Consider the following 25,813-nt stretch of genomic DNA (forward strand, 5'->3'; position numbering starts at 1 on the left):
CACCGGCTCGCAGAGCACCGGACATGAGCCCGGGCGGAGCCGGAGTCTGGTTTCCTCCAAACGCAAGAGCTGGGGACCGAAACTCAGAATCTCAGAAAGTCATGCAGACAGGGATGACGAAGTCTGAGACTCTGAGAACAGTATAATTTGGAAATAGGAGTTGTATCAAATTTAGACCTGAATAAAATTGTTTCCATAACCAAAATGCACATATCCCGAGGGAGCTAAAAGGGGACGCGGGGGGACCCATGGCCCTAGGGTCTCGGAAAGGGGGTGCGGACCCCTTAGGGGAGGGGCGGGGCTTTCCGTTTAGGCTACAGGGACCAAAGGGTGACCCTCATAATAAGAGAGAATAGAGAACAGCGGGGCCCTGGAGCAGCCCTCTTTTGCTTGCCCCACCACCAGGCGAACCTCCCCCAACCTTCCCCTACCCCCAACCTTCCCCTACCCCCAACCCTTCCCAACCCCTAGTTACAACTCACCCGGAGCGGGGTTCTCCAGCCGTCAGCCTCAGGACCTGCCCACAAGCAACATGGCGGCAAGGGCGTCGCTGGGACGCTGGGACGCTGGGCGGAGCTAACAGGTCTCGCGAGAGTCGTGCTTTCCAGCTTATATCCGGCGCCGTCAGAAAGTCTTCCGGTCTTTTGGTTTTCGGCTAGGAGGAGGCAAAGGTGCAACTCTCTTCGGTCGTCCCGAATCCGGGTTCATCCGACACCAGCCACCTCCGCCATGCCGCCCAAGTTCGACCCCAACGAGATCAAAGTCGGTGCGTGCTTTAGATGTGGCTGGGGCTGCAAGATGGAGCATCCCTCCTCCCCGCAGCCCATCGGGCCTCGGGCCCAGCCGCCGTAGCCTTTCCCACGCCGGGCTTTTAAGTTGCTGCCCGCTAGAGGCTTTTCCAGGGCTCCGATCAGGGCGCTGTGAGGTCCTGGCCGAGTCTCTTGACTCGTTCTGGGTCTCAGCTTCCCCACGTGTAAATGGGGAGGGAGGACCGGACGACCTGTGGTGGCTTTGCAGCTCGCACGCCATAGGGTAAGGTTTGTGCCCGGGCGCTCCTCCCCGCCACTGGGTTGGCCGGCCCGGTGCGGATCTCGGTAGCCGTAGCAGAGCCGGAGGCCGCTGTCCCACGTGGCGCTTAGAGCGATCCACGCCAGGGAGGACGCGACTCGCCCGCTGCGGGTTGGGTGGCCCTTCCGCTCCCTGCTGAGGCTCTCGGTGGGGTGCTGTTTCGAGAACTGACAAGCGGTGAGGCCAGCCCCAGAAAGATTCTCGGAGAGAAGGCTGTGGCGCGGGAGCTCCTCTTGCAGCGACACTGATGTTTTCTTTCTCCCAGTGTACCTGAGGTGCACCGGTGGTGAAGTCGGCGCCACGTCTGCCCTGGCCCCGAAGATCGGCCCGCTGGGTCTGGTAAGTCATCCTCGTGGAGGCCGGTTGCTTAGGTTCCACGCTGCGGAATTGGCAATCCCTCCTAGACCTCCTCTGAAGTGGAAGTGCCCTGGTAGCAAGCTCATACACGAGATTGGAACGTGCTGCTTTGAAGCTGTAACTTCCACTCTCCCAGGGTCAAGATCCTAACTGCGGCCTTGAGCGTACCTGAGAGGTGGGCCAGAGGTCTTGCCTGAGGGTTTAGAAGGTAGCTCAGCGCCACTAGGCAGCCTGCTTAGCTAAATGTGTTCTAGTCAGGGCACTGGGCCTATCACTGATGCGGTTAAATTTATCAGTAGAGAGTGTTAACTGGGGTACGAACTTAACGTAGTAGTTTGTGTAAACTCCTTAATATGACCAGCTTCACTGATGACCCTATTTATCCACTTCTCCAGTTCATGCTTTTACTGAGCTTGCATTTCGCTGAATATCATTAGGCTTTTATTCCTTGGATATTGGTTTCCTGAACCAAACATTGTTCCCACGTGGTCTTGCTTAACTGTGTGGTTAAACACGTTTCCTTGGCTCTCCGTGTAGCTGGCACCAGCCGAGCATCTTTCTTGTTGAGGCTGGTAGTGGTTCGGAAGTCTTAAGTAGCTGATGCCCAGATCTCATCCTTGCAGAAACCTGGTGTCTGTAAAACTATCCAGGTGATTTGATGGATATAACAATCATTGGAAATTGCTGCATTATCACATGGGTCCTTACGGGAGGGTAGGTAGGTAGGTAAGGGACGTGGCCATTTTAAGACGTTGTCTCCTACAGTGATAGCCATGCCTTGATTTGGTAGGTGCAGCTCTGTGCTTCAGACAGTGCCCTGTGCTGGCTTGGGGTGTTGGCCAAATGAGCGGGATGGGTTTTCAGACTATACTTCGAACTTAAGAGACCAGTGTGATATACCTTTTTTCTCTCTAGTCTCCAAAAAAGGTTGGTGATGACATTGCCAAGGCGACTGGTGATTGGAAGGGTCTAAGGATCACTGTGAAGCTGACCATTCAGAACAGACAGGCCCAGGTACTTGGTTTGAAGGGAAGGGCAGAGGTAGCAACCCTCTGGGATTTCTGGGGGGAAGGTTTTTGCCACCTGCCCCCAATGGTGAGCTCAGGGCAATTTTAAATGGGGGTGGGGAGGCTTTTTTGAGAGTATAGATCAAGAAAGAGCAAAGATGTGGGCCTGATACTAACTCTTGTCACTTATGTGACACTGGGCAAAGTGCTTTGTGTCTCTGGGGCTAGGACATGTTTCAGGCTGTGAAAATAACTCAAGAACGTACAGCAAACGCAGTCTGGCCCATGTATTTGGAGAGCCTGGTCACATGGCTGTATCGACGGTCTTCATTGGAGCTTGGAGTGGGGCTTATTCACGTGGACAATCTCTTTTGCAGATTGAAGTGGTACCTTCTGCCTCTGCCCTGATTATCAAAGCCCTCAAGGAACCACCAAGAGACAGAAAGAAGCAGAAAAACAGTTGAGTGGCTTTCTCCTTGGTAATTTGTGAGTGGTAGGATCTACCTACCGTGATAACTTAGTGGCATGTTTTCCCTTTAATGAACCTGGGTGGGGGCGTAGAGGGAGTTGATAAGAGAGTTGATAGAGAGCCAGGCACCACCAGGAAGTGTCAGCGTGGCTCCCCAGTGCCTGGCATCGGGCTGGCCCTACTCAGGGCATACAGGTGGGAAAGAGGGTGAAGTGATAACAGTAACCAGTAATCAGACCACTTCTGAGCTAACTTAAACCTGTCCTTTTTTTCCCCCCCTTCATGTTTTCAACTGTCTCCTTTGTAGATTAGCAGAGACTTGATTTTGCCCCAGCCACCCGCCACTGCACCTGATCAGTTTCTGTTGGCTGGTGCGGTCCAGTGGTGAGCTAAGAGTAAACCCCAGCTTAGGAAACAGGGTTGTTCTTCATGTGGATGACTCTGTGCCGAAAGCATGGGAACAGCCTGGAAATAAAGACGAGGGAGCACGTGATGTGGTCTGCTCTGACCTTGGGTTGTGACCAAGCTTACAGTTTTTCTTTTCTGCAGTTAAGCACAGTGGAAATATCACTTTCGATGAGATTGTCAATATTGCCCGACAGATGCGGCATCGATCTTTAGCCAGAGAACTCTCTGGTAAGTGGACAACATTGTTATATGGGGTGTATGCACCGAGTGGTAGCATTTCCCAGTTTGAAGGGACAGTCACTGTAAGACCCACAGTTGGGGTGCAGAATGGCTTGACATCAGTGAACATTTGGGGCTGGATGTGTTTAAATCTGGGTGTCAAGGGAGCTGTGGAGACTGCATTAAGGGCTTACAAAACTAAGTGGAGCTCTGGATGTTGGATTAGAGAAGTAGGGATGTCATTCCATAAAATGGGGTTAATCCCTCATTGCCTGCTGTGATTTCCCTATGGGTATCTAAGGACTGTGAGGGACTGAAGCTCCTCTGATGCTACTTTTCTTACTTCCAGGAACCATTAAAGAGATCCTGGGGACCGCCCAGTCTGTGGGCTGCAATGTTGATGGCCGCCACCCTCATGACATCATAGATGACATTAACAGTGGTGCCGTGGAATGCCCAGCTGTAAGTGACCTCCTTTTCACTTGAGTAAAGCAGGGTGAGAGCTGGAGGAAGGCTGGAACAGTTCTAGAAATGGTCAGTAGCGTTTGGACCATGAGATTTTTTTGTTCTATTGACGTATTTCTTTTTTCTTTCCCACAGAGTTAACTACAAAAGAAAATTATTTCAATAAAGGATCATTTGACATCTCGTGGACCTTTTGATGTGGCCTCTTTCTTGCGGGAGCTGGCTCCTTTGTGGTCAGAAGAGGGGCCAGTGGGGCACAACCTGTGGCAGAAGTAGCAGTTTGGGTAACAAGCTTCTGGGTGACAGACGGCTGCCGTATGGAACTAGCTCAGAGGAGACCCCGAGAAGGGAGGTCTCAGTGCTTTTCTTGTAGGCCACAGATATGCATAGAACTCTTCCTAAGAATAAAATTCTTGGCCAAAAAGACGACTTGCACTTCAGCATGAATACATGGCAAGGAGTCTATGCCAGACCAGTTTAAATCCTGAGGGGGCTAGGGGCCCACGGCCCTCCACGCAGGCAAGTATTCACTGTCTGTTCTGGTGTACAGCCAGGCTTCAGAAGCACTGATGGAAAACAAAGGAATCTGACCTTTGTCTTAAGTCCTTAAGGGTCATTTTCTAGTGGCATGTTTTTGCCTTTCCCAAGTCTCTCATTAGCCTCTCATGATTCTTTTTTACTTTGAAGTGAGGTGAATGTGAAAGGATGAACCAAGGTATCTGTATACTGGGGTGAGCTATATCTGAGTAGCTCAGAGGAGCTTCTGGATACCAGCCTAAAGGGGGGAGGGCTTGGGATAACCCAAGAACTTAGCTTCCTTGGCATTAGTCATATTCTTGCTTTACATAATTTTGTCAATAGGCCTTTAAAGTAGGTGGGTACCCCCCACCCTGAGCAGGGTTGGAGAACTCAGGTCAGTAAGCCGCTTAGGACCTGTGCCAAGTGACCAAGAAACCAAAGCTAGAGGCCTAGGGTGGTGAAAGCTGAATCTGAAGTCAAAGGGTCACCTAACCCCACACCACAAGGGTTCACTGTGGAGATGAGGTCGTGTTGGCTTGGAGGGTGGTAATGCCAAAGGGGAGACCCAGCGGGGGAGAAAGAAACTCCCCCACAGTGAAAATCTTGCTCTAAAATTAAACTTCTTCAGGAAGAGAAGCGAATGACCCACTGGCCTATGAGGGAAGGACGGTGGACATCCGGTTGTCCTTCTGGCCCCTTAGGGGTGTACTCTGCTGAGGGATTTCACTGGCTTCCTCTGGACATGCTCAGCCTGTTCTTCCCTTTCGGATGTTTTCTTTTTAACAGCAGCAAACACTTGAACATATAATAGAGATTGGGCCTAGCAGTGTCTAGATTTTCCTATATAGAGCTTTAAAGAGTAGCTATCCTGCCCCCACTGTCGATGAGACTGTAGCATGTCCAATTTTTCCTCACTTGAATTACTCCCCCCCCCCCCCCACCCAAACCGCTGGCCCCATTATGGAAACTTCATTTCTATCTAGTGTTGGTTCTTTTAACAGCCCTCCTTCAAGAACTAACCATCACCCAAACACCTGGCCTTTAAGAAGAAACCAAGTCAGGGCACCTGGGTGGCTCAGTTGGTTAAGTGTCTACCTTCAGCTTTGGGGGATTCTGGAGTCCTGGGATCGAGCCCCACATCTGGCTCCCTGCTCAGTGGGGAGTCTGATTCTCCCTCTGCTCCTGTACTCGCTGTCTCTCAAATGTCTTTAAAGAAAACGGAATCAAGTCCTTCACTCACTGACACCTTAATCTTTATAAATCAAGATTCCTGCAGTGCTTGCTACACAAAAAGCAGCTTGGCTCACTGAATAAAGGTAAGTCTCCAGCATAATCTGATGGGTTGTTGATGCTTATGAAGAGTTGAGAAAGAAGAGTGCTCCAGAGACCTTCCACCTGCGACATGTAAAATTGGGGCTATTTATTAAAGGTGCTTTTGCATGTGGCTCTGAGCTACAGACTAAGGTCCCGGGTCTCCACAGGTTTTCAGACTACCTGCATTTCCTGCCAGGTCCCAACCCACTTTGGTCCTCTCTGTGGTTACTCCCCAGTGTGGAGTCTCTGGTGTCTAAGGAAGGCGGAGCTACACCGGAAGGCCTTGCCACACTCCCTACATTCATAGGGCTTCACACCAGTGTGAATCCTCTGATGCTGACTAAGGGACGAGCTCTGGTTAAACGCCTTCCCGCACTCATTGCACTCGTAGGGTTTTTCTCCCGTGTGAATTATATGATGTCGGATAAGGGCTGAGCTCTCACTGAAAAACTTCCCACACTCATTACATTTATATGGCTTCTCCCCAGTGTGGGTCTTCTGGTGGATGATGAGATTTGTGCTTTGGCTGAAAGCCTTCCCACACTCGCCGCACTTGTAGGGCTTCTCGCCTGTGTGAGTCCTTTGATGGTTTGTGAGGTTTGCGCTCTGGCTGAAGGCCTTCCCACATGCCCCACATTTATATGGTTTCTCCCCAGTGTGGATTCTCTGATGCTGAATAAAGGCGGCACAGTAACTGAAGGCCTTCCCACACTCCCGGCACTTGTACGGCTTCTCCCCCGTGTGGGTCCTCTGGTGGTTTGTGAGATTCGCACTGTGACGGAAGGCCTTCCCGCAGTCGCTGCACTCATAGGGCTTCTCCCCGGTGTGAATTCTCTGATGCTGAACAAGGGCTGAACAGTCACTAAAGGCTTTTTCACACTCACTACATTTGTAGGGCTTTTCTCCGGTATGAGTTCGCTGATGCTTCGTGAGGTTTGCGTTCTGGCTGAAGGCTCTCCCGCATTCGCTGCATTTGTAGGGTTTCTCTCCGGTGTGAATCCTCTGGTGCTGAATAAGAGATGAGCTCTGGCTGAAAGCCTTCCCACACTCGTTGCATTCATAGGGTTTCTCCCCAGTGTGGCTCTTCTGGTGCTGAGAAAGGGAGGAACAGTAACTGAAGGATTTGCCACATTCGCTACAAGTATACGGTTTTGCTCGGTGGGGCTTAATTACAGGGGAATTCTTCCTGAAGCTCTTTGGATGTGCTTCCCATTTCCGGGGTCTCACTTCTGTGGGAACTCTCTGTTGTGAAGAAAGGACTGGTCTCAGGTTGAAGCTCTTCCCCAGGTCACTGTTCCTGTGATCTGACTCCCCAGGAGGCAGCTCTATACTTGGGTCTTGGAATGAATCTTCAGAAATGTCACGCTTGGGTGGTGATTCAGACATAATCTTCCAGTCTGAAAAATAGAAAAGCATTTTGCCCCCCTTCGGTGGAAGGAAAGGTAATACCGAAAGACAAAAGGCTGATGGGGTTTAGTCGAACTTCTGTGCGCACAGGCCTGATGCTGCCTCCCTCTCACCCGCAATACTGACCACGATGGCTCTTCAGGTACGTCAGCGTGCCTGACTCCCTTTCCTGACCTGCCAGGGATGCAGAAGTTTACCCCAATCTCCCTCAGATGCAATGTTCCCTTCCACATTTCTGACCCTTTCCTCCACCTGGGCAACCACTGGACAGTCTCTACTTGTCTTCTTAGTCTCACATTCTTGGTCTGGACTTGGGCAATCTGCTTACCAGGTTTAAATAATTCACTTGAAAAAGCTGATGGCCAATGCCAGCAAGATGAATTCTTTCACCTATCAAGTCGGCTACATTCCAAAATTCTAGTGTCGGTAGGAATGCAGCATCATGAGATCTTACACACTGGTGTGACCACCTTTCTGCAGAGCCATCTGGTGGCATGTGTCAAAGAGTCTTTAAAAGGCTGACACAAGAACCGCACCTGTAAGAATCTGTCCTAAGGAAGCACTGAAAACTTAAACAAAGCTATGTTGACAGAAGTGCTCACAGCATTATTTGCCAAAGAAAAGCAAACACCCAAATAAATGTTTAATAAAGGAATGACCATAGTAGAGCCAATACAGGGACCCTATTTAGCAATCAGACAGAGGCCATGTTTGAAACAGGCACACTCTAGTTCCTTCTGCAGAAAGGTATTTACTGAGAAAACACTGCAAAGATACAGAGTATGAGAGTAAGCTCTGTTGTCTTTGGGTTTTGGCACCAGGGGCAATTTTTATTTTCTTCAATGCTTATCTGTATTTTCTAATGTTTTCCAATGTCAATATTATAATAAAAGTTATAAAAAAACCTTTCAGAGAACATTAAGTGATAAAAAAAAAAAAGAAAACTACCGTTACATGAAAAAAAGAAGCATGTAAACTTAGACACTGTTATTTCTACTTTAGAAGAATGTACAAGCTGTGGTCTGAGCCTCCCCATTAGGGGGCACCTGGCTGGCTCAGTCGCTAGAGCTTGTGACACTTCATCTCAGGGTCATGAGTTCGAGCCTCACATGGAGGGCAGGTAGAAATTACTTAAAAAAGAAAACTTTAGGGACGCCTGGGGGGCTTAGTGGGTTAAGCCGCTGCCTTCGGCTCAGGTCATGATCTCAGGGTCCTAGGATCGAGTCCCACATCGGGCTCTCTGCTCAGCAGGGAGCCTGCTTCCCTCTCTCTCTCTGCCTGCCTCTCTGTCTGCCTGTGCTCGCTCTCTCTCCCTCTCTCTCTGACAAATAAATAAAATCTTAAAAAAAAAAAATTTTAGAAAACAAAGAAAAAATTGTCACTGCAATTTGTTATATGAGGAAGATGGAAGGGATGACAGGGACCCTGATTTTTTTATCCTGTTCCAAATCTCAAAATAACCTATTTTACTAAAAAAAAAAAGTCATTTTAAATAGAATAAATAATATTGCTTTTATAATCAGATAATAGGTATTTTTTAAAGAAAGAGTTAATGATTTTTTTTTTAAAAGTCTAGTTTCTTTTTTTTTTTTTTTTAAAGATTTTATTTATTTATTTCAGAGAGAGACAGTGAGAGAGAGCATGAGCAAGGAGAAGGTCAGAGGGAGAAGCAGACTCCCCATGGAGCTGGGAGCCTGATGTGGGACTCGATCCCAGGACTCCAGGATCATGCCCTGAGCCGAAGGCAGTCGTTTAACCAACTGCGCCACCCAGGCGCCCCATGAAGAGTTAATGATTCTTAACCCTTTCTGGGATCTCCCTCATTTTAAGAGAAAACTTTAAAATGTGAGTGTAATGTAGGGTATTTGGAAACAGAAGCGTACGGCCCCCTGCACTGCTGTCTCTGGCCCTGGTACTTGCTCATAAGACGGTGGAGTTTCAGGGAGGGCTACGGAGTTTCTTTTCTCAAGGGTTAATTTTCCTGAAGATTCTTTCAGTTTCTACCTTATTTCTCAGAGGAAAGAATAACAAGGTTAGTTCTGGGTGACCTTTACTTGAATTTTATATGGAATCTTGACCCAGATAGCTTGGGTTTAAATCCTGACGCCACCTCTTACTAGCTATGTGATTGTGGGCAAATTATTAACCCATTTCTTGGAGGTATTATCTGTAAACGTAGCTCTCACAAAATTACTGTGAGAATTAAATGAATTAAAACACATAAGGGACCTGAGGGATAGTTAAATGTCATATGAGTGCCTGTTATTATCTTAGGCTTTCTCCTTGTAAGCCTTCTGAAACGGTTTCCCTCCAGAGTGCACGTGTGTACTAACGCCCAATCCACCATGAGCACAGCAGTCCCCATTTTGGGGTCAGGGCGTCTCCATGTAATTCAGTATCTGGATCATATATGGCTTTGACAGCTCTGAAAACTTGACATCTGAGAAAAGATGGAAGGAAGAAGAAAAGTGCCAAGAAAAGCAGCGGTGGGGGCAATTCAGGAAACTGCGTTTTGCTCACAAACTGTCCTACCTCAGCCCGCCTCACCTCTCCATCTGGCTCCTGCAGGAGACTAACAACGTCCACACCAAACGTGCCCAAAACAGAACCACTGGCTTTCCCTTCCCAGCCAGTGTCTCCTTTGGGTCTTCTTGCTCATGGTTTTGCTCAGGCCAGGGTTATCCTTAATGCCCCTACCCCACACTTCCAATTTACTGGCAAGTCCTGTTGGCTTCAACACCTACAATGTTCTGCACCACCCACCACCCTCTCTCCGTGGTGTGTCTGCCGAGACTCCTAGCTGATCTCCCTGCTCCTACTCTTGGACCCTGGAAGTCTTATTCTCCATATGCTATTTCTTTCTTTAAAGATTTTATTTATTTATTTGACAGACAGAAATCACAAGCAGACAGAGAGGCAAGCAGAGAGAGAGAGGGGGGAAGCAGTCTCGCCGCTGAGCAGAGAGCCCGATGCGGGTCTCGATCCCAGGACCCTGAGATCGCGACCTGAGCTGAAGGCAGCGGCTTTAATCCACTGAGCCACCCAGGCGCCCTCCATATGCTATTTTTAAACACAAATCAAGTATGGTTCCCTCCCTGCTCAAAACCCTCAAGGACTTTTATCTTACTATGTGAATAAAATCTGAACAAATTACACAGCCTCCAAAGCCCAGAATGATCTGTTCCCTGCCTACCACTCTCCCCAGCTTACGGAGTCCTTGGGTCTTCCGATCCTAATACAAGTCAAGCTCATTCCCAACGCAGCGCCTCAGCACCTGCCGTATCCCGGAATGTCCCTCTCCCAGACACTCACATGGCTCTTCCTTTAGACCTCAGGCCCAATGTCCCCTCCTCCAAGTGGTCTTTCCTAGCCACCGACAACTGCCCCCACCTCCATCTGTAGTCCCATTCGCGCCTTCGTACTCCCCATCCCTATGCCCTTATCCTGCTTTCTCCTTCAGAGCACACCTCACTGTCTGACGCTGTATCAGTAATTTTGTTTATTCATTTTGTTTACGTTCCGCACATCACAGGAGGTAGGCAGGGACTATGTCTTGTTCTCTGCTGTACCTCCAGTAGTTAAACCAATTCCAGGATTTACCAAATGCTTACTGCGGTATTTGTTGACCGAACGAGTAATAAATTCAATGTGAAAAAGGCAAACTGACCAGCTGGGCCTGGGCAAGTGTTAAGAGCCACAACAGAAGTTCCTAAAGCAACCAGTGAGGTGAAAAGTACTTTAAAGACCAGGGTCTGCCATCGGGGCGCGGGTGGGATGCGGCACCGGAGGGCTCTGAAAGCAGCCCACGGTGGCCGAGCGATGCCCAGGCGGCTCTGTGAATCTCAGAGCAGAGGTGCGACCCCACCGAAGCAGGGTATTAGTTACTCCAACAGCCAGACCGAAACTTTTCTCAAATCACTTCACGATCATACAGCTAATACGACTCTCCATAGCTGATAACTTTTTTTTCATGTATATTAGTTTGTAAAATAAGATTTTGTTACCTACATTTTTAAGACAGAGACAGAAGCGACCACATAACTTAGTGGTTTACTCTGAGTCTGTGCAATATAAGTAGCAAGCCAGGACCCGAAAGCCTCTTCCACAGGCCTCCATCCAAACCTGCGTCCACACCAACACTCGAATACCGCAGAGCAGGGACTGTTGGTGCTCACACCCCTTCCCAAGTTGTTCCTAATCATGTGCTGATCTGACCTTTTTAGGATCCTGAAACTCTCTGAGGCTGTGATGAAACCTTTTTCCGGAAAAATGCAGCCACTTTCTAGCCACATAACACCACGAGTTCTCCACAGCGCGTTCCGCCCAAGGTAAAAGGCCCCACACAGCAGAAATAGTGCTGGGCACCAGAGGGCCTTGAGGGGGAAGCAGTGGGACCACTGAGGCTCCTGCAAGAGGATTTCAGCAAGTCCAAGTGGTTCCTGGGTAACAAAAGGGCTGAGGTAACGTGTGACAGGCTGGTTAGAAAGTAGATAGTAAGATGGGAAGGAGAGAGTTCTGACCAACTGTGCAGAAAATCTGCCAGAGGCATTTTTCATGGCCTTGTAGTAATAATAATCAGAAATGAAGATATAAAGCATTAGGCTGTATTTTTCAACAAATTTAAAGCTTTGTCACCATAAGGTTTTTAAGTTCATTCATACCTCTGATGCTTTAAGTTTAAAAGTATCAGAGGCGGCTAGAGCCCCAGCGAGAAGCTCCTGAGGCCTGGCCAGAGGTCACACGTCCAGAGGGGCTGAAGCACGAGGGCGGGGGTGGGGTGAGCAGCCTGGGATGAGCAGCAGGAGAGAAACGCAGCAGCTACGGCTTCCCTGTTGTTTTTTCTGAGGTGCTCGCTATTAGCCCTTTAGGAAATTCTAGGAGGGTCTCACGTAGAGGACGAGAGGGCATCCAATTAAGGGCTAGGGAGGGGAGTAGCAGTAGGTGTCACGGCTGGATGGATGGGCAAAGGTGGGCACCCGAGAGCCTCAGTGAGGTGAACCCCAAGCAGAGAATGTGCTAGGCCAGCAAAGACGACTCTCATTCCCCCAGAGGCCAGCAACACCACCTCTGGTCCCAAACATCTCCCAGCCCAGGGGAGCTTTGCCAGGAAGAGGTATGGACTAGTATGCTTTGGAATCAGACAGAACTTGCTTCGAAGCCCAGCCATGCCACTCTCTAGCTGTGAGGCTCTGAACCAGCAAGTCAGCCTCTTTCAGCTTTAACTTCCTCATCTGTAAAGTGCGGGTACCAGTATCTACCTCACAGCACTGTTAAAATCATCAAATGCTCTAATGTGTACTTCAAGGGCTTCTGCTCTCGACACTCCCGGGCTCCAGTGGTGGCTCACTTACCGGGGCAGGGGCTCCTCAGGCCTCCTCCCTGCAGCGCCCATGGACTGTCTTCCCTCTGGTCCAACTGGGAGCTCACACTGGGCTGGGAAACTGGAAGTCCTGCTCCAGGGGAAAAACAGGCGTTAGAGATTTAGATTACATATAAATAGCGCCCCCCCCACCCTGGAACTCAGGGACGTGGAAACACACCAGTTAGGTCATTTATTTCATTCATTCAGCAAATATTTACCGAGCATTCCGCTTGGTTCTGGGCGCTGGGGGACACAACAGAAATTAAGACAGATGAGATGCCAAGAAGGGGTCCAAGTCAGGGAGTTAAGCCCCAAAAGCAAGTTACTTAGAAAAAACAGGGACTTACTGAATATGGAGGAACTGGCCTGAAGGTCACCCTACTCCTCCTGAGAAATAAGAAAACAGGGAGCTGCAGTCTCAGGGGTTTCTCAAGCCTGAACGCAGAGACCTTTCACTAGGGAGCCAGGAGGATAAACACAATCCCCACAATGTGTCCGAGCGACTCGGGATCTCAACACTGGCAAGTGCCACAGATATTCAGAACTGAGTAGGCTCTACATTTCAAATGGCTTCCTTACCCAGCAGGACCAGATTCCTGGCGTTTTCTGGTAACCCCTCCTTGAACCTTGGAGTCCCCCTCGGAGCAGGGACCAAGTGCCTCCACCCATCGTGGGTAAAAGCTACCCTCACGCTGCTGACGGCTGTGGAGCCCTGAAACGACACACACAGTCCTTCTCGCCCACTGGCTTCAGGATGGGAGAGAAAAGCATTTATTGATCACTTTGTATGAGCCTAACACTGTACTGAATACCGACACACAAAAATAAATCGAATACAGTCTCTTTCCGTGTTTATAACTGAAAGACTTTATATTAAAATGGATAGAGTACATACACAGCTGTATCTATAGAAAAGAAGGAAGGGGCGCCTGGGTGGCTCAGTGGGTTAAAGCCTCTGCCTTCAGCTCGGGTCATGATCTCAGGGTCCTGGGATCGAGACCCGCATTGGGCTCTCTGCTTGGCAGAGAGCCTGCTTCCCCCTCTCTGTCTCTGCCTGCCTCTCTGCCTACTTGTGATCTCTCTCTGTGTCACATAAATAAATAAAAAATCTTTGAAAAAAAAAAAAAAAAGGAAGGAACTAGGCAGAAACTAACGGATGCTCGGGAACGAAACAAGCTAGTGTAGACAAAACAAAATTAGTTTTGTTAAGTTTATGCAATGAGAAAGCAGGAAGAAATGTGAAAGCTCAACTTTTCAGAGTGTTTAATATATGTTCCCATGAACTTGGATATCGTACAAGAGAGCCCGACATGTTACCTGTAGTAACATGGCAGAAAGACAGGTAGACCAGATGCCAGGATAACAGAGAAGGACTCCTGCATGGAGGACAGAGGAAGACCATAGAGAGGAGGTGGTCTTGAAGGAGAAATGTTTTCAGGGGCACCTGGGTGGCTCAGTGGGTTAAGCCTCTGCCTTTGGCTCAGGTCATGATCTCAGGGTCCTGGGATCGAGCCCCACATCGGCTCTCTGCTCAGCAGGGAGCCTGCTTCCCCCCTCTCTCTGCCTGCCTCTCTGCCTACTTGTGATAGCTCTCTCTCTCTCTCTGTCTGTCAAATAAATAAATAAAATATTAAAAAAAAAAAAAAAAAGAAAGAGAAATGTTTTCAGACGAAGAAAGAGAAGGTTACCCAAGGCAGGGGAGATGCCACGAGCAAAGGCATGGAGGGGGAAAAGGCCTCATGTCTGTTTTCAGAGCAAGTGATGGTACCTCCACTTATCTCGTGGGCCACACCAAAAACCTGGGTGTGATGTTCCCCTTTCCTGCAGCTCCCCACAAATCACTGTGTCTTTGCCTTCCTCCACAGTGTCACTAGAGTTCACACATTTCTCTCCACGGCCCCCATCACTGCCTTATTTGAAGCCAGCATCAATTTCTAAATTATGACCTGTAATTTACCTGGTCTTACAGTCCAACCTTCATACCAAGAAATGCCATACAATAGGACAAAGAGCGTATTCTTTGAAAACCATCAAATATTTAAAACATTTGGGTCACTTTATAATAGTCAAGAAAGTAAAATCCATCCTAAGATTTAAGTGTCATGGACTATGTAACAACAGTATGTAACTAATAAAGAAAACACTGTAGGAAGTACAAAAAGAAATTTAAAATACTACAGCTACGAGATGTTAAAATAACTCAGTAGCAGGGTTAACACAAAATAAACAACAAAATAAAGGTATAGAAGAACTCAGCAATATAATTAGTAAGGTTGAGCTAACAGAGCCAGCAAACCCTGCATTCTGCAATTACCCTATACCTGGCTGTTCTGAGTTGACAAAAGACAATATCCCCATGGAGCACAAACCAGCTGAATGGGCAGACAGAGGAACCAAAGTGACGATTTGGAAATATATAAGAAAAAAAGATCCACAGCCAGACATTTTCAACATAAACAAGAAAGGAAGAATATATTAGAAATTCAACTCAAGAGGTTAAAGCATCAAACTTTGAAATGAATTTGACAAAGATGAAAGCAAAAAACGAAGAAAAAAATTTGTTACTAAGAGAATCGATGAGAAAAATCCAAGAGCAGACTTTCTATAAAGGAAAAGAAACAGACCAATACCTAGACTAGTCAGGAAAAAAAGGAGAGAAGCATTTCCTACCCTGGCAAAAGGACTACGAAAGGAATATACTAGAAATGGTTCCGTAGAATACTTTAAATGAGAGGAAGAAGGATTAATCACATTCTTCAAAGTGGAGATAAAAAGAAGGTTAAAAGCAGGACAAACCTGTTTTGGGAAAGCAAAAAAGGAAGAATATGGGGGCACCTGGCTGGCTCAGCCGGTGAAGCACGAGCCTCTTGATCTCAGGGCTGGGAGTTCAAGCCCTGCACTGGGTGTAGAGATGACTTAAAAATAAACTCTTAAAAAACAAAACAAAACAAACAAACAAACAAAAAAAAACAAAAAAGAAAAGAAAAGGTAGAAGGGGACTGAAAAGACAAATGAAAATATTAAGTGTTTCATCTCTGTGGGTTAATAAGGGCGAGTTTTTGGGTTATGCTTTCTATGTTCTTTCAAGTTTTCTACAATAAACATGAAGTCCTCTTATAATTAAAAAACAGGAACAAAAAACCCTTCAATTTAAAAAATAAGTAAATTTAAAAAAGAGGCTGCCTCTTCAGAGTCAATTTCCAACTTACCTGGGCCCCACCTGCGAGGAGAGCTGCGGCCATTCCTTTATCTCCTGTGCTGTGGTCTCCGGGAAGGGCAGAGTCTGGAGAAGGCAGCTCTGCAGGAAGGGAGAGAAATCAATGAGGCTTAAAAGTTACAGCCCAGCAAGCCAGAGTCTCACATTTCCACTCTGAAGAAGGGGACACTGCAGGCTGTAGGGGACTCGGGCTGCATCTGCAGACCGATTTCTCCATCACCCTTCCTACCACTGAATCCCATCAATGCACTCAGACACAGGGAGTCATTAAAGCAACAGACTCTCAAGTAGCGCAGGCCCCCCACTAACCAATGTGCAAATCATACAACCTTTCTAGGTCTCATTTTTCTCATCTGTAAATGGGAATGATAATCCCTTATAAAGTTGCTGGAAGATGAAAGAAAAATGCAGACAAGGCAGCTGGCACAATGCCTAGCACGTCAGTACACAGTAAGGACGCACAAATGCTACCACCTGCCGAGTTCGCGGGGAGACAGTGGCTCTGGAGATTTAAGATATTTGCCAAATCAACAGAGGTAATGACCAAGTGGGATTCATCGAAGGGACACAAGATCAGTTCATCAGATGAAAATCAATCTGCATAATATACCAAGATAATGAAAAGGAGAAGACTCCACATGGACCATTTCAATAAACACCAACAAGGCCATTCTGTAAAATTTGTTACCCTTTCCTGATAAGATACATTCAATAAACTAGGAAGAGAACACCCTCGACCTGATAAAAGACCACTACGGAAAAGCCAGATTTACATCATACTTAATAGTGGAAAACCGATACTTTCCCCTAAGATCAGGAACAAGACAAGGTTATCTCTCTCACCACTTCTATTCAGTATGATACTGAAGGTTCTAGCCAGGGAAATTAGGAAGTAGGGAAAAAGTCATCCAGATTGGAAAGGAGGAAGTACAATTATCAATATTTGTAAATATGATTTTGTATGTGGAAATTTTATTTTTGTATATGGAAAAATACAATTTTTTTTTTTTTGTATATGGAAAATCCTAATGAGGGGCACCTGGCTGGCTCAGTTGGCAGAGCATGTGACTCTTGATCTCAGGGTCATGAGTTCAGGCTTCACACTGGGTGTGGAACCTACTTAAAAAGTAAAATAGCCCTTCTATAAAAATATATATATATAGGGCGCCTGGGTGGCTCAGTGGGTTAAGCCGCTGCCTTCGGCTCAGGTCATGATCTCAGGGTCCTGGGATCGAGTCCCGCATAGGGCTCTCTGCTCGGCAGGGAGCCTGCTTCCTCCTCTCTCTCTCTCTCTCTGCCTGCCTCTGCCTACTTGTGATCGTTCTCTGTCAAATAAATAAATAAAATCTTAAAAAAAAAATATATATATAGTAGAAAAAAACCCTAAGGAATCCACACACAAAAAACAAAGCCGTATCACAGCTAAGTTCAGCAAAAATGTAAGATATAGGACAGATATATAATAAAAAGACAACCCAGTTAAAATTAGGCAAAGGATGTGAATAGACATTTTCTCCAACCAATTTCTATACACTAGGAATGAGCAATCCAAAAGTAGGATTTTAAAAAAATTCCATTTGCAAGAGCATTAAAAGAATAAAACACTTAGGAATAAATTTAACAAAGGAAATGCTAGACATGTACACTGAAAGCTACCAAACACTAGAAATTACAGAAGACATAAATAAACGGAAAGACATAGCATGGATTCATGGATTGGAGGATAATAATGTTGGGATGGCAAAACTCACCGAAGTAATCTACAATGTCAATGTAGTCAATGTGAGCCCTATCAAAATCTGTTTGAATTTTTAATGGAAATTAAGGAGATCCTAAAATTCATCTAGAAATGCAAGTGACCCAGAAGAGCCAAACAAACTGGGAAAAGAAAAAGAAGTTGGAGAATTCATTCACACTATCAAAACCTTGCACATGGGGCGCCTGGGTAACTCAGTTGGTTAACTGTCTTGGCTCAGGTAGTGAACTCAGGGTCCTGTGATGGAGCCTGGCACTGGGCTCCCTGCTCAGTGGGGGGCCTGCTTCTCCCTCTCCCTCTGCTCCTCACCCTGCTTGTGCTCTCTCTCTCCAATAAATAAATTTAAAAAAAATCTTAAAAAAAAAAAAAGATGGAAAACAACAAATGTTGATGAGGATGTGGAGACATGAGAACCCTCATCCATTGCTACTGGGACTGTGAAACGGTGCAGTCACCGGGGAAAACTGTGGCAGGTCCTCAGAAAGTTAAACAGAGGTACCTTGGGACCCAGCAGTTCTTCTCCTAGGAACATGAACAAGAGAAATGAAAACACATCCACACAAAAACTTGTGCATGACATGGCTGGGTGGCTCAGTCATTAAGCGACTGCCTTCAGCTCAGGTCTTGATCCCAGGGTCCTGGGATTGAGTCCTGCATCGGGCTCCCTGCTTGGTGGGAAGCCTGCTTCTCCCTCTCCCACTCCCACTCCCTGTGTTCCCTTTCTCACTGTCTCTCACTCTGTCAATTTAATAAATAAAATCTTAAAAAAAAAAACCACCCCAAACAATTGGGCACCCATGTTCACAGCAGCATTATTCACAATAGACAATACTGGAAGCCACGCAAATGTCCACAACTGAAGAACAAAATGTGGTATATCCATGTATCGAAATATTATCCAGCCACAAAAAAGAATGAAGTACATTCATTCATGTTACAACATGGATGAACTTTGAAACATTATTCTAAGTGAAATGAGCCAGACACATACGTTCTATAATTCTATTTTTTTTTTAAGATTTTATTTATTTATTTGTCAGAGAGAGAGGAGCGAGAGCGAGCACAGGCAGACAGAGAGGCAGGTAGAGGTAGAGGGAGAAGCAGGGTCCCTGCCAAGCAAGGAGCCCGATGTGGGATTCGATCTCAGGATGCTGGGATCATGACCTGAGCTGAAGGCAGCTGCTTCACCAACTGAGCCACCCAGGCGTCCCTATAATTCTATTTTTATGAAATGTCCAGAATAGGCAAATCCAGAAGAACAGAAAGTAGAAATCCATAGAATAGGGGAAGAGGAAATGATGAGTGATGGTTAATAGGTATGGGCTCTTTCTTTTTCTTTTTGGGAATGAGCAGGCAAGTGGGCAGGCAGGGCTGGGGTGGAGGGAGTGCGAGGGAGAGATTCCTAAGCAGGCTCCACACTCAGCACGGAGCCTCATTCCCAGTTTGATCTGAGGAAGTGGATACAGGCTTCATTTCAGGGTAATGAAAATGTTCTGGAATTAAATAGTAGGGATGGCCGCACAACTCTGTGTCTATACTAAAAGTCACTTTATTGCAGACTTTAAAAATGAAAGTTATAGCGTATGAATTATATCTCAGTACAGCCTTGAGAAAAAGATCTACAAGGGTCTGGATACTGGTCTTAGTACAGACCTGATGTTACCGAGTTGTACCTAACTCCACTGTACCTTCTTGTCATCTTTGGTGGTTAGTACCAGTAGGATGACAACCATCCTGCTTGCTGTCCCCACGTCTCTGGGGGAAGACAACACAAAATGCTGGATGCGAAATGGAAGAGTTATAGACCAATAAAGGGACCCCTTGATGTAAGGGAGGGCGGCACAGATCTTGGTGGTTAAGAGTACATATATATTTGTTCTGTTCTAAGGATTGTTCAAGATGCTTTCAAAGACATTATTTTATTTGATGCTTATGGTTCCTAGAGGCAAATGAGGTAGTTAACGCAATTTTACCCTTTCCTCCATGAAGAAACTGGTTAAAAGACCTAACTGGTATCCCATAGCTTAAACAGGAATCCTCGCCTTCTGATTCCAACCCCCCAATATCCTCTTCCACTTCACAGTCCAACTGCGTTGAACTGGCTCTCAATTTAATGTGGAGCCAAAAGGCTCCCTGTTCTGAGACTCACTGGCTGCTTCCAGAAAGGCTGGAACATCAGAAACAATAGGACACCCTGGGTCGTCCCATTTTTCCTTCCCAGGGCCCATTTCTCTAGACTCACAAAATGGCACGGGTCCATCAAGCAAGTCGGGGTAAGAGGCAGGATACTCAGATTATTCAGGCCTAAGCGCCTCGAACTTTCTTGACCCTAGAACTCTTTACTCAAAAAAGAGTAATAGGGGCACCTGGGTGGCTCAGTGGGGTAAGCCTCTGCCTCAGGTCGTGATCTCAGGGTCTTGGGATCGAGCCCTTCCTCAGCTCTCTGCTCAGCAGGAAGCCTAATTCCCACCCCCACCCCACCCCCGCCTACCTCTCTGCCTACCAAATAAATAAAATCTTAAAAAAAAAAAAAAAAGGATAATCCCCCACTACTTGTGGAAAGGATAACCGAGGAGTTCTGGTCCCGGTCACGCAGCTGTACTAGTGGGCAGGCTGGAACAAGGCGGATCTCCTGCAAACCGCTCTCTCACCTCCTTCCTCCAGCATTTGGGTCACACCTCGTGCCACCGCCTCTCAGCAGTTCTCTGAGCCCCAGCCGCGCTCTGCAGTCCTGCTCTGACTGCTCCTGGGCTGGACTCTTCTCTCCGGCCTCTGCCCTCAGAGGCGAGGTCTGAGCCCGCGATGTTGGGCTCTGGAAGCTGGGGTTGGGCCCGTCCAGGCGGGTCTTTCAGTTTTTCCAGCGGCAGCCAGGCTTCGCGGCTCGGGAGCCCGTGGCGCAACCACCGACTCGGTTTCAAGCAGAACGCCGCGTGGGAAAACCCGCTGCCGGCTACTCCAGAACGCTACGGGATAGCCGGGTGGCTCGGAAACCCCCGTCGCAGCCACTACCAAAACCCAGGCCCAGCTCCCGTGCCAAAGAGGACGCGCTCAAATAGCGCCACTTCCGGTCATGCGTACGGACCTCCCCGCCCCGCCGGACTTCATTTCCCAGAAGTCTCTGACATGCGCACCTGTCCAAAACCTGGTTCACTTTCTTTGCCGGATTTGTGGTCTATACACTCTATAGACCGTACTTCCCAGAGAGGCTCCGCCTGTACTTGTTCTCGAATCTTTCTTTTTTTTAATTTTTTATTTTTCGAATCTCTTATTTATCAAGCTTGTCCACATCCCATTCAGGTCTACCGGAATCCCACGGTGGGGGGGGGGGCTCTGAAGTGGGAAGCAACTTGGCCTCTAAGGATCACTTTTAGCGCAGGCGGAGCTGGAGGTTTAACTTCTTGTTTTTCCTCCGTAGTTGGAAATTCCCTGAACAGTGGGTTGCGGGGGTTCTCTCCTTCTATTGATTTTTTTTTTTTTTTTTTTTGACACAGAAAGCGAGCACAAGCAGGGGTAGCAGCAGGCAGAGGGAGGAGCTGGCTTTCCGCAGAGCAGGGAGTCCCATGTGGGGCTCCATCCGGGGATCTTGGGATCCTGGGATCATGATCTGAGCTGAAGGCATACCTAACGGACTGAGCCACCCAGGCAACCCCTGCGGGTCCTCTCTTAAACGCAACCTTCAGCTCAGGGTGTAATCCTAACCACCTTCAAGGGTCCTCCACCCTTTGGAAAGTTTGGGAAGAGTAGAGGAAAGGAGGGAGGGCCCCTCTGTGTGAACAGGCAGCCACAGGCTGGTGCCCTGGAACTCTCAGAATATAAAAATCTTATCAGCAGGAGGGAGCGTCTTCAGTAATTTCAGGGGCAGAAGCCCCGAATCGTGTTAATAGTGTTCCATCAGCACTGCTCCACAGGCGATTCCTAAGTATTCTGTCCCTTGGAGGCCTCTGTGCTGTGCCAGAGGATATTTCAATTTCAATGGGCTTCCTCAGAGCACCGATGACGTGTTCCCCCCCCTTGCCTGTTGAAAATTGCCCACTACTCCAGCAGTTTTCTGATCACTAATTCAGTTTTGAGGCATTTTGACATTAAAAGATGGGAATGTTTTACCTGGGAAACAGAAAAGAGTTTGGGGGTTCTAAGGCCTCTTTTCATTTTGTACTGCGGGGCCTTTTCAGCCACAGCTGGTAGTGTTTTTTTGCCAGTAGAATTATCTCGTGGGCCTTAAATGAATGTTGTTGGGATTCACTGCATTAGACAAGCCACACCCACAGATCTCTGAGATAAGCTTTTCTCTACCTTGGACTGCTGCAGTTTTGGGGTTACTACTTGGGAGGCCAGAAGTCCGAGATGGATCTCCTTGGGCTAAAATCAAGGTGCGGGGAAGGCTATGTTTCTTCTGGAGACTCTAGGGGAGGATTTTGTTTCTTACCTTTTACAGCTTCCAGAGACTGCCTGCCTTTCTTGGCTCCGAGCCCCCTACAGTTGGTGCTGTTCTGCTCATGGCCACAAGGCCTAACAGACACGAACGCTTTAATGGCCAGTAGGCAGTAGTGGTTTTCCTTGGTGTTTGGAATCCCACCCAGGGCCACTGGGGGGTAGCCGAGTGCTTCACTCTCCAATGGGTGCAATTCTGCCTAGGGCCACTGGGTGGCGTACTTCATTGCCTCAAGAATGCAGAAGCTAGGATTCTCCTGGAAGTTCTGGGGGCAGAGGGATGGGACATGGGGTGTTGCGGGGCGCGGTGCAGATTTCCACCTTGGGAGGGGTAAAGCACAGCTTCTGCAGCTGCACCTGTCCTTTGGGGATGTTCCATCTGCCTTCCGTGGTCCTGTGCCAGGCTTCTGGGGCAGATTGAAGATTGTTAGCTAGTACTGGCTCTGGTCCCTGTGGCATCTTCTGGTCTGATGAGGAGGCCCCCTCCCCCCACCCCCAGGAAGTCCTGAAGACTGTGTGTCCACACAGTTTTCTGTGTGGAATCTCTGTGTATCCACAGTCATCAGTACCTATAAGTGGATGCTGGTAGCAATCGGAGATGGTTGAGTAGGAGTTGCCGAGGACTCAGGATTGGAAATAGAATAGGAAGAGAAAAATGTGTAAAGATCTCCCATGTCCCTTTGAGGCACTCTGTGCCATCCTTAGTTCTGGGTGCTTTACAGCTCTCCGTTCATCTTCACAACAACCTCATGAGAGAGATAGTGTCATTATGCCCACTTGACAGGTGAATAAACTGAGGTTTTGAGAAGTTAAGTGACTTGTCCAGGTCATTCAGGCAGTGAGTAGTATAACCAGAATTTGAACTGCTCTTAACCACTATGCTGCACTGGCTCCTGGACCCTGGGGTATGGAGGAAAGAGCCCAAGGTAGAACTGAAGCCACAATGACGTCTTCCTTGCCCACAAGTTTAACCGTCTCTACTTCCATCATCAGCATCATCTCCATCTCTACCAGCTCACGTCTGTCTCTTCCACATCACCTCCGTCTCTATTTTCTGTCTCCGTCTCTGTCAGCATCATTCCGTCTCTATCATCTCATTCTCTCATCTGTCACCTCTATCTCTCATCTCTCCTCTGTTCCATCTCTCATCGCCCTCTCTAACTCTACTACTCTGTAGTAGCAGAATTATCAATAAGCAGAAAACCAGAAACAGTCTGAATATGGAACAATGTGAGGTTAAGTTCTGACATATTTATACAACAGAATCCTCTCTGTTGAATTTCACCAATATTTAACCACCCGCTCTTTGCCACACACTAGGACTCCTGTGGCAAACAAATTGTTAAAAGAATGCTCAGAGCTTCCATTTCAAGCTGGTGGACCGAACGTACACATTTCCCCTTTCTCTTCCTCTAGTTCCCACTGAAATGACAGTGAAGATGTGTAAAGGGAACAAAAACCGTAACAGAATTGAGAACAGGTTCAGAGGTAGGGGGCATATACCAGCCACTGTATATGAACTAGGGGGGATAATTAAAACCCCCTAGTTCTTCATTCCTAAATATGGACAACCAGAGTTCCCCAGATACGTGAGATAAACCAGCTGCATAGAAGGACCATAACCCGATTAATTGGTTCCAGAGGAAATCAGAGACTAGGAAACAACTTTCAAAAAATGAAAATGTACAAATGGTTTCATTCCTCACAGTGGCTACCAAGTGTTTTTCAGAATGTGGAGCCCCCAGAACTCTTGTGCACTGGCGATGGGAAAGCAGAATGGTTACAGCCATTTCAAAAACCATTTGGCAGGCTCTTACAGTGTAGTTAAGGGTAAACATACTACAGGACCTGGTAGTTCCACTCCACATATAGACTTGTAGCAGGTGTTTACAGCAGCTTTAGGGATGATAGCCCCGAACTGGAACTCACCCAAATGTCTAATGGAACGCTACTCAGCAATTAAAAGAAATGAACCACTGGGGCACGCAGCACAGATGCATCTTAAAAGCACTCCGCTAAGACACAAAATACTACAAATTATGTGATTCCATTTTGTCAAAGTCTAGAATATGCAAAGCTACAGAGACAAGACTGCCAACGGACATGAAGGAGCATTTTGGCGGGAGGAAAATGTCCTCTATCTTGACTGTGGTGCTGGATACAGAGCTGTGTACATTCAACCTAAGTTATCAAGTTTTTATGCCTGCCAGTGTTGAATTTTATGGCATGTAAATAATGCCCATAAGAAAGCTCATTTTTAAAAAAGCTCATTTTCACTTTTAAAAGTGAAAGTGTGTATCCTCAGGGAAAGCCCAAAGCCATTTCCATCACAAAGAAAAGTAGAGGATGCTTTGAAAAAAGGAATATATAGTAAGATATAATCAAAAATCATTGTCAAAGCACCAATCAAAAGAAGGCTGGGGTGGTGATACTGATATCAAAGGAGACCTCAGAACAAGACCTACTCCCCGGGACAAAGTAGGTCACTTCATAATGCTGAAGGACAAAAGCAATCAATATTAACAATCCCCCAAATGTGCACCCACCTGAGCGATGAGCTCCAAGGTGCAGGAAGCCAAACCCAGCAGAAGTGCAGGGAGAAACAATCCACATTCACAGGTGAAGACTTCCGCACTTCTCTCTTGATCATTGATGAAACAAGTGGACAGAAAGTCGGCAAGGATGTGGGAGACCTGAGCCACTCCATTTGTGGCACACCGTGAATTCTCAACCCCGTCAGGGGGCGTCTGGGCAGACGCTAAGAACGAGATTGTAGATACAGTTATTACCATGGAAGACGTGGCTGCATGTGGACATGACCTTGCTTCTGGAAGGCCCGAAGGAATTCGGACTTCGCTAAGGCTGAACGCTGTCCTGTATATTATGTAGCACATTTTATTGAAATCAGAGCAGCTGTTGCAGAATCTTCCAGAAACTCTCCCCACTGCGTTGCCCTGGACTCCACTGTACTTCCACTCCACTACTCCCCAGTCTCATTACAAGGCTTAACAGAAAAAGCCGAGGTGGGCACGTGGTGGCAGTGCACAACCCGGAAGTGAATAAAGCAGATCACAGAGCGGGAAGTGTGATGTCCTACTTGTGTGTAGTGATGCTAGAAAGGGTATGTGTCGGGAGGAAGCTCTTTCGGGATAGACCCGAATTCTCTTTTTTTTAAAATACTTTATTCATTTGACAGACAGAGATCACAAGTAGGCAGAGAGGCAGACAGGGAGAGAGAGGAAGAAGCAGGCTCCCTGCTGAGCAGAGAGCCAGATGCGGGGCTCGATCCCAGGACTCTGGGATCATGACCCTAGCCAAAAGCAGAGGCTTTAACCCACTGAGCCACCCAGGTGTCCCTAGACCCAAATTCTTAAAAGAAGTTAACTCTGGAAAGGTACACCTGTGAATAATTATTGTATCATTTATCCAAGTGAGTTAGTATTTGTAAAGCGCTTAGGGCAACACCTACCAGACAGTTAACTGCTATAAAAATAATTACACTAAATAAATCTAGGTTTTTCAATTTTCCTACCATAAACATGTATTACTTATTTAGTGGATAATAAAAGTAATCTGTAAAAGACTTCTGGCTCCATTAAAGTCAATAGAAAAAGAGATGCTTTTTTGTTGTTAATAAGATTTGGTGACTAATGATCCAGGGCACTGAGCCCAAGGAAGGAGTCAAAAATGACCTTCAAGTGCCAAAGGGAAGCCTGGCAGGCCATGAGAAAAAGGAAATCAATAGATGTTCTTGGCAAGGCCCAGTCTGTGGGAGGCCTACTTTAGGGAAGGGATAGGAAAATGCCCTTCTCAA

At 47.2% G+C, this 25,813-nt stretch overlaps 3 protein-coding genes and 1 non-coding gene across 8 annotated transcripts in view; 2 read left to right on the forward strand and 2 right to left on the reverse strand.

The window, feature by feature from the left end:
• Positions 1–688, reverse strand: part of LRSAM1 (leucine rich repeat and sterile alpha motif containing 1) — a 39,975-nt gene extending 39,287 nt beyond the window's left edge. Inside the window, exon 1 of one of the 2 annotated variants that reach the window (XM_044264858.1) lies at positions 483–688. The gene's annotated coding sequence lies outside the window, so the exon portion shown is untranslated. The remainder of the gene's footprint in view (positions 1–482) is intronic. The other variant, XM_044264857.1, reaches the window with a different exon arrangement.
• On the forward strand, positions 681–4,182 carry RPL12 (ribosomal protein L12). The gene is made up of 7 exons (XM_044264860.1): positions 681–766; positions 1,334–1,407; positions 2,341–2,439; positions 2,810–2,891; positions 3,451–3,537; positions 3,878–3,990; positions 4,129–4,182. The coding sequence occupies exons 1-7, from the start codon at positions 730–732 to the stop codon at positions 4,132–4,134; spliced, it is 498 nt and encodes a 165-aa protein (XP_044120795.1). The 5' UTR covers positions 681–729; the 3' UTR covers positions 4,135–4,182.
• On the forward strand, positions 3,239–3,367 carry LOC122917915. The gene has a single exon (XR_006386528.1). It is a non-coding gene; the product is annotated as a small nucleolar RNA SNORA65 (small nucleolar RNA).
• A 1,726-nt stretch (positions 4,183–5,908) lies between the features above and the next one.
• ZNF79 (zinc finger protein 79) lies at positions 5,909–24,693 on the reverse strand. 4 transcript variants are annotated; one of them, XM_044264861.1, is made up of 7 exons: positions 20,220–21,054; positions 15,816–15,893; positions 13,175–13,307; positions 12,943–12,982; positions 12,814–12,838; positions 12,585–12,683; positions 5,909–7,223 (listed from the first exon to the last, which is right to left on the reverse strand). In XM_044264861.1, exons 1-7 carry the CDS (start codon positions 20,233–20,235, stop codon positions 6,052–6,054), a joined length of 1,563 nt encoding a protein of 520 aa, XP_044120796.1. In that variant the 5' UTR covers positions 20,236–21,054; the 3' UTR covers positions 5,909–6,051. The 4 variants fall into 4 exon arrangements, with proteins under 4 accessions (XP_044120796.1, XP_044120797.1, XP_044120798.1 ...); XM_044264862.1 differs by lacking the exons at positions 12,814–12,838; positions 12,943–12,982; positions 20,220–21,054 and adding an exon at positions 24,546–24,693 and having other exon boundaries at positions 15,805–15,893; XM_044264863.1 differs by lacking the exons at positions 12,814–12,838; positions 12,943–12,982 and having other exon boundaries at positions 15,805–15,893; positions 20,220–21,053.
• Between the last annotated feature and the right edge of the window lie 1,120 nt (positions 24,694–25,813).

Source organism: Neovison vison, chromosome 9 (assembly GCF_020171115.1).
Source record: "Neovison vison isolate M4711 chromosome 9, ASM_NN_V1, whole genome shotgun sequence".
Taxonomy (NCBI): Eukaryota; Metazoa; Chordata; class Mammalia; order Carnivora; family Mustelidae; genus Neogale; species Neogale vison.

What these genes read in the sequence shown, in the direction of transcription:
- ZNF79 (XM_044264861.1), bottom strand. An exon ending in CAGGAATCTGGTCCTGCTGG is followed by an intron (nt 12,983 to 13,174) that starts GTAAGGAAGCCA and finishes CTTATTTCTCAG; the next exon opens with GAGGAGTAGGGTGACCTTCA. An exon ending in AGAACCAAGCGGAATGCTCG is followed by an intron (nt 12,684 to 12,813) that starts GTAAATATTTGC and finishes CCCCTGGAGCAG; the next exon opens with GACTTCCAGTTTCCCAGCCC.
- RPL12 (XM_044264860.1), top strand. Translation starts at nt 730, where the DNA reads ATGCCGCCCAAGTTCGACCCCAACGAGATCAAAGTCG. An exon ending in TTCAGAACAGACAGGCCCAG is followed by an intron (nt 2,440 to 2,809) that starts GTACTTGGTTTG and finishes TCTCTTTTGCAG; the next exon opens with ATTGAAGTGGTACCTTCTGC. An exon ending in TTTAGCCAGAGAACTCTCTG is followed by an intron (nt 3,538 to 3,877) that starts GTAAGTGGACAA and finishes TCTTACTTCCAG; the next exon opens with GAACCATTAAAGAGATCCTG.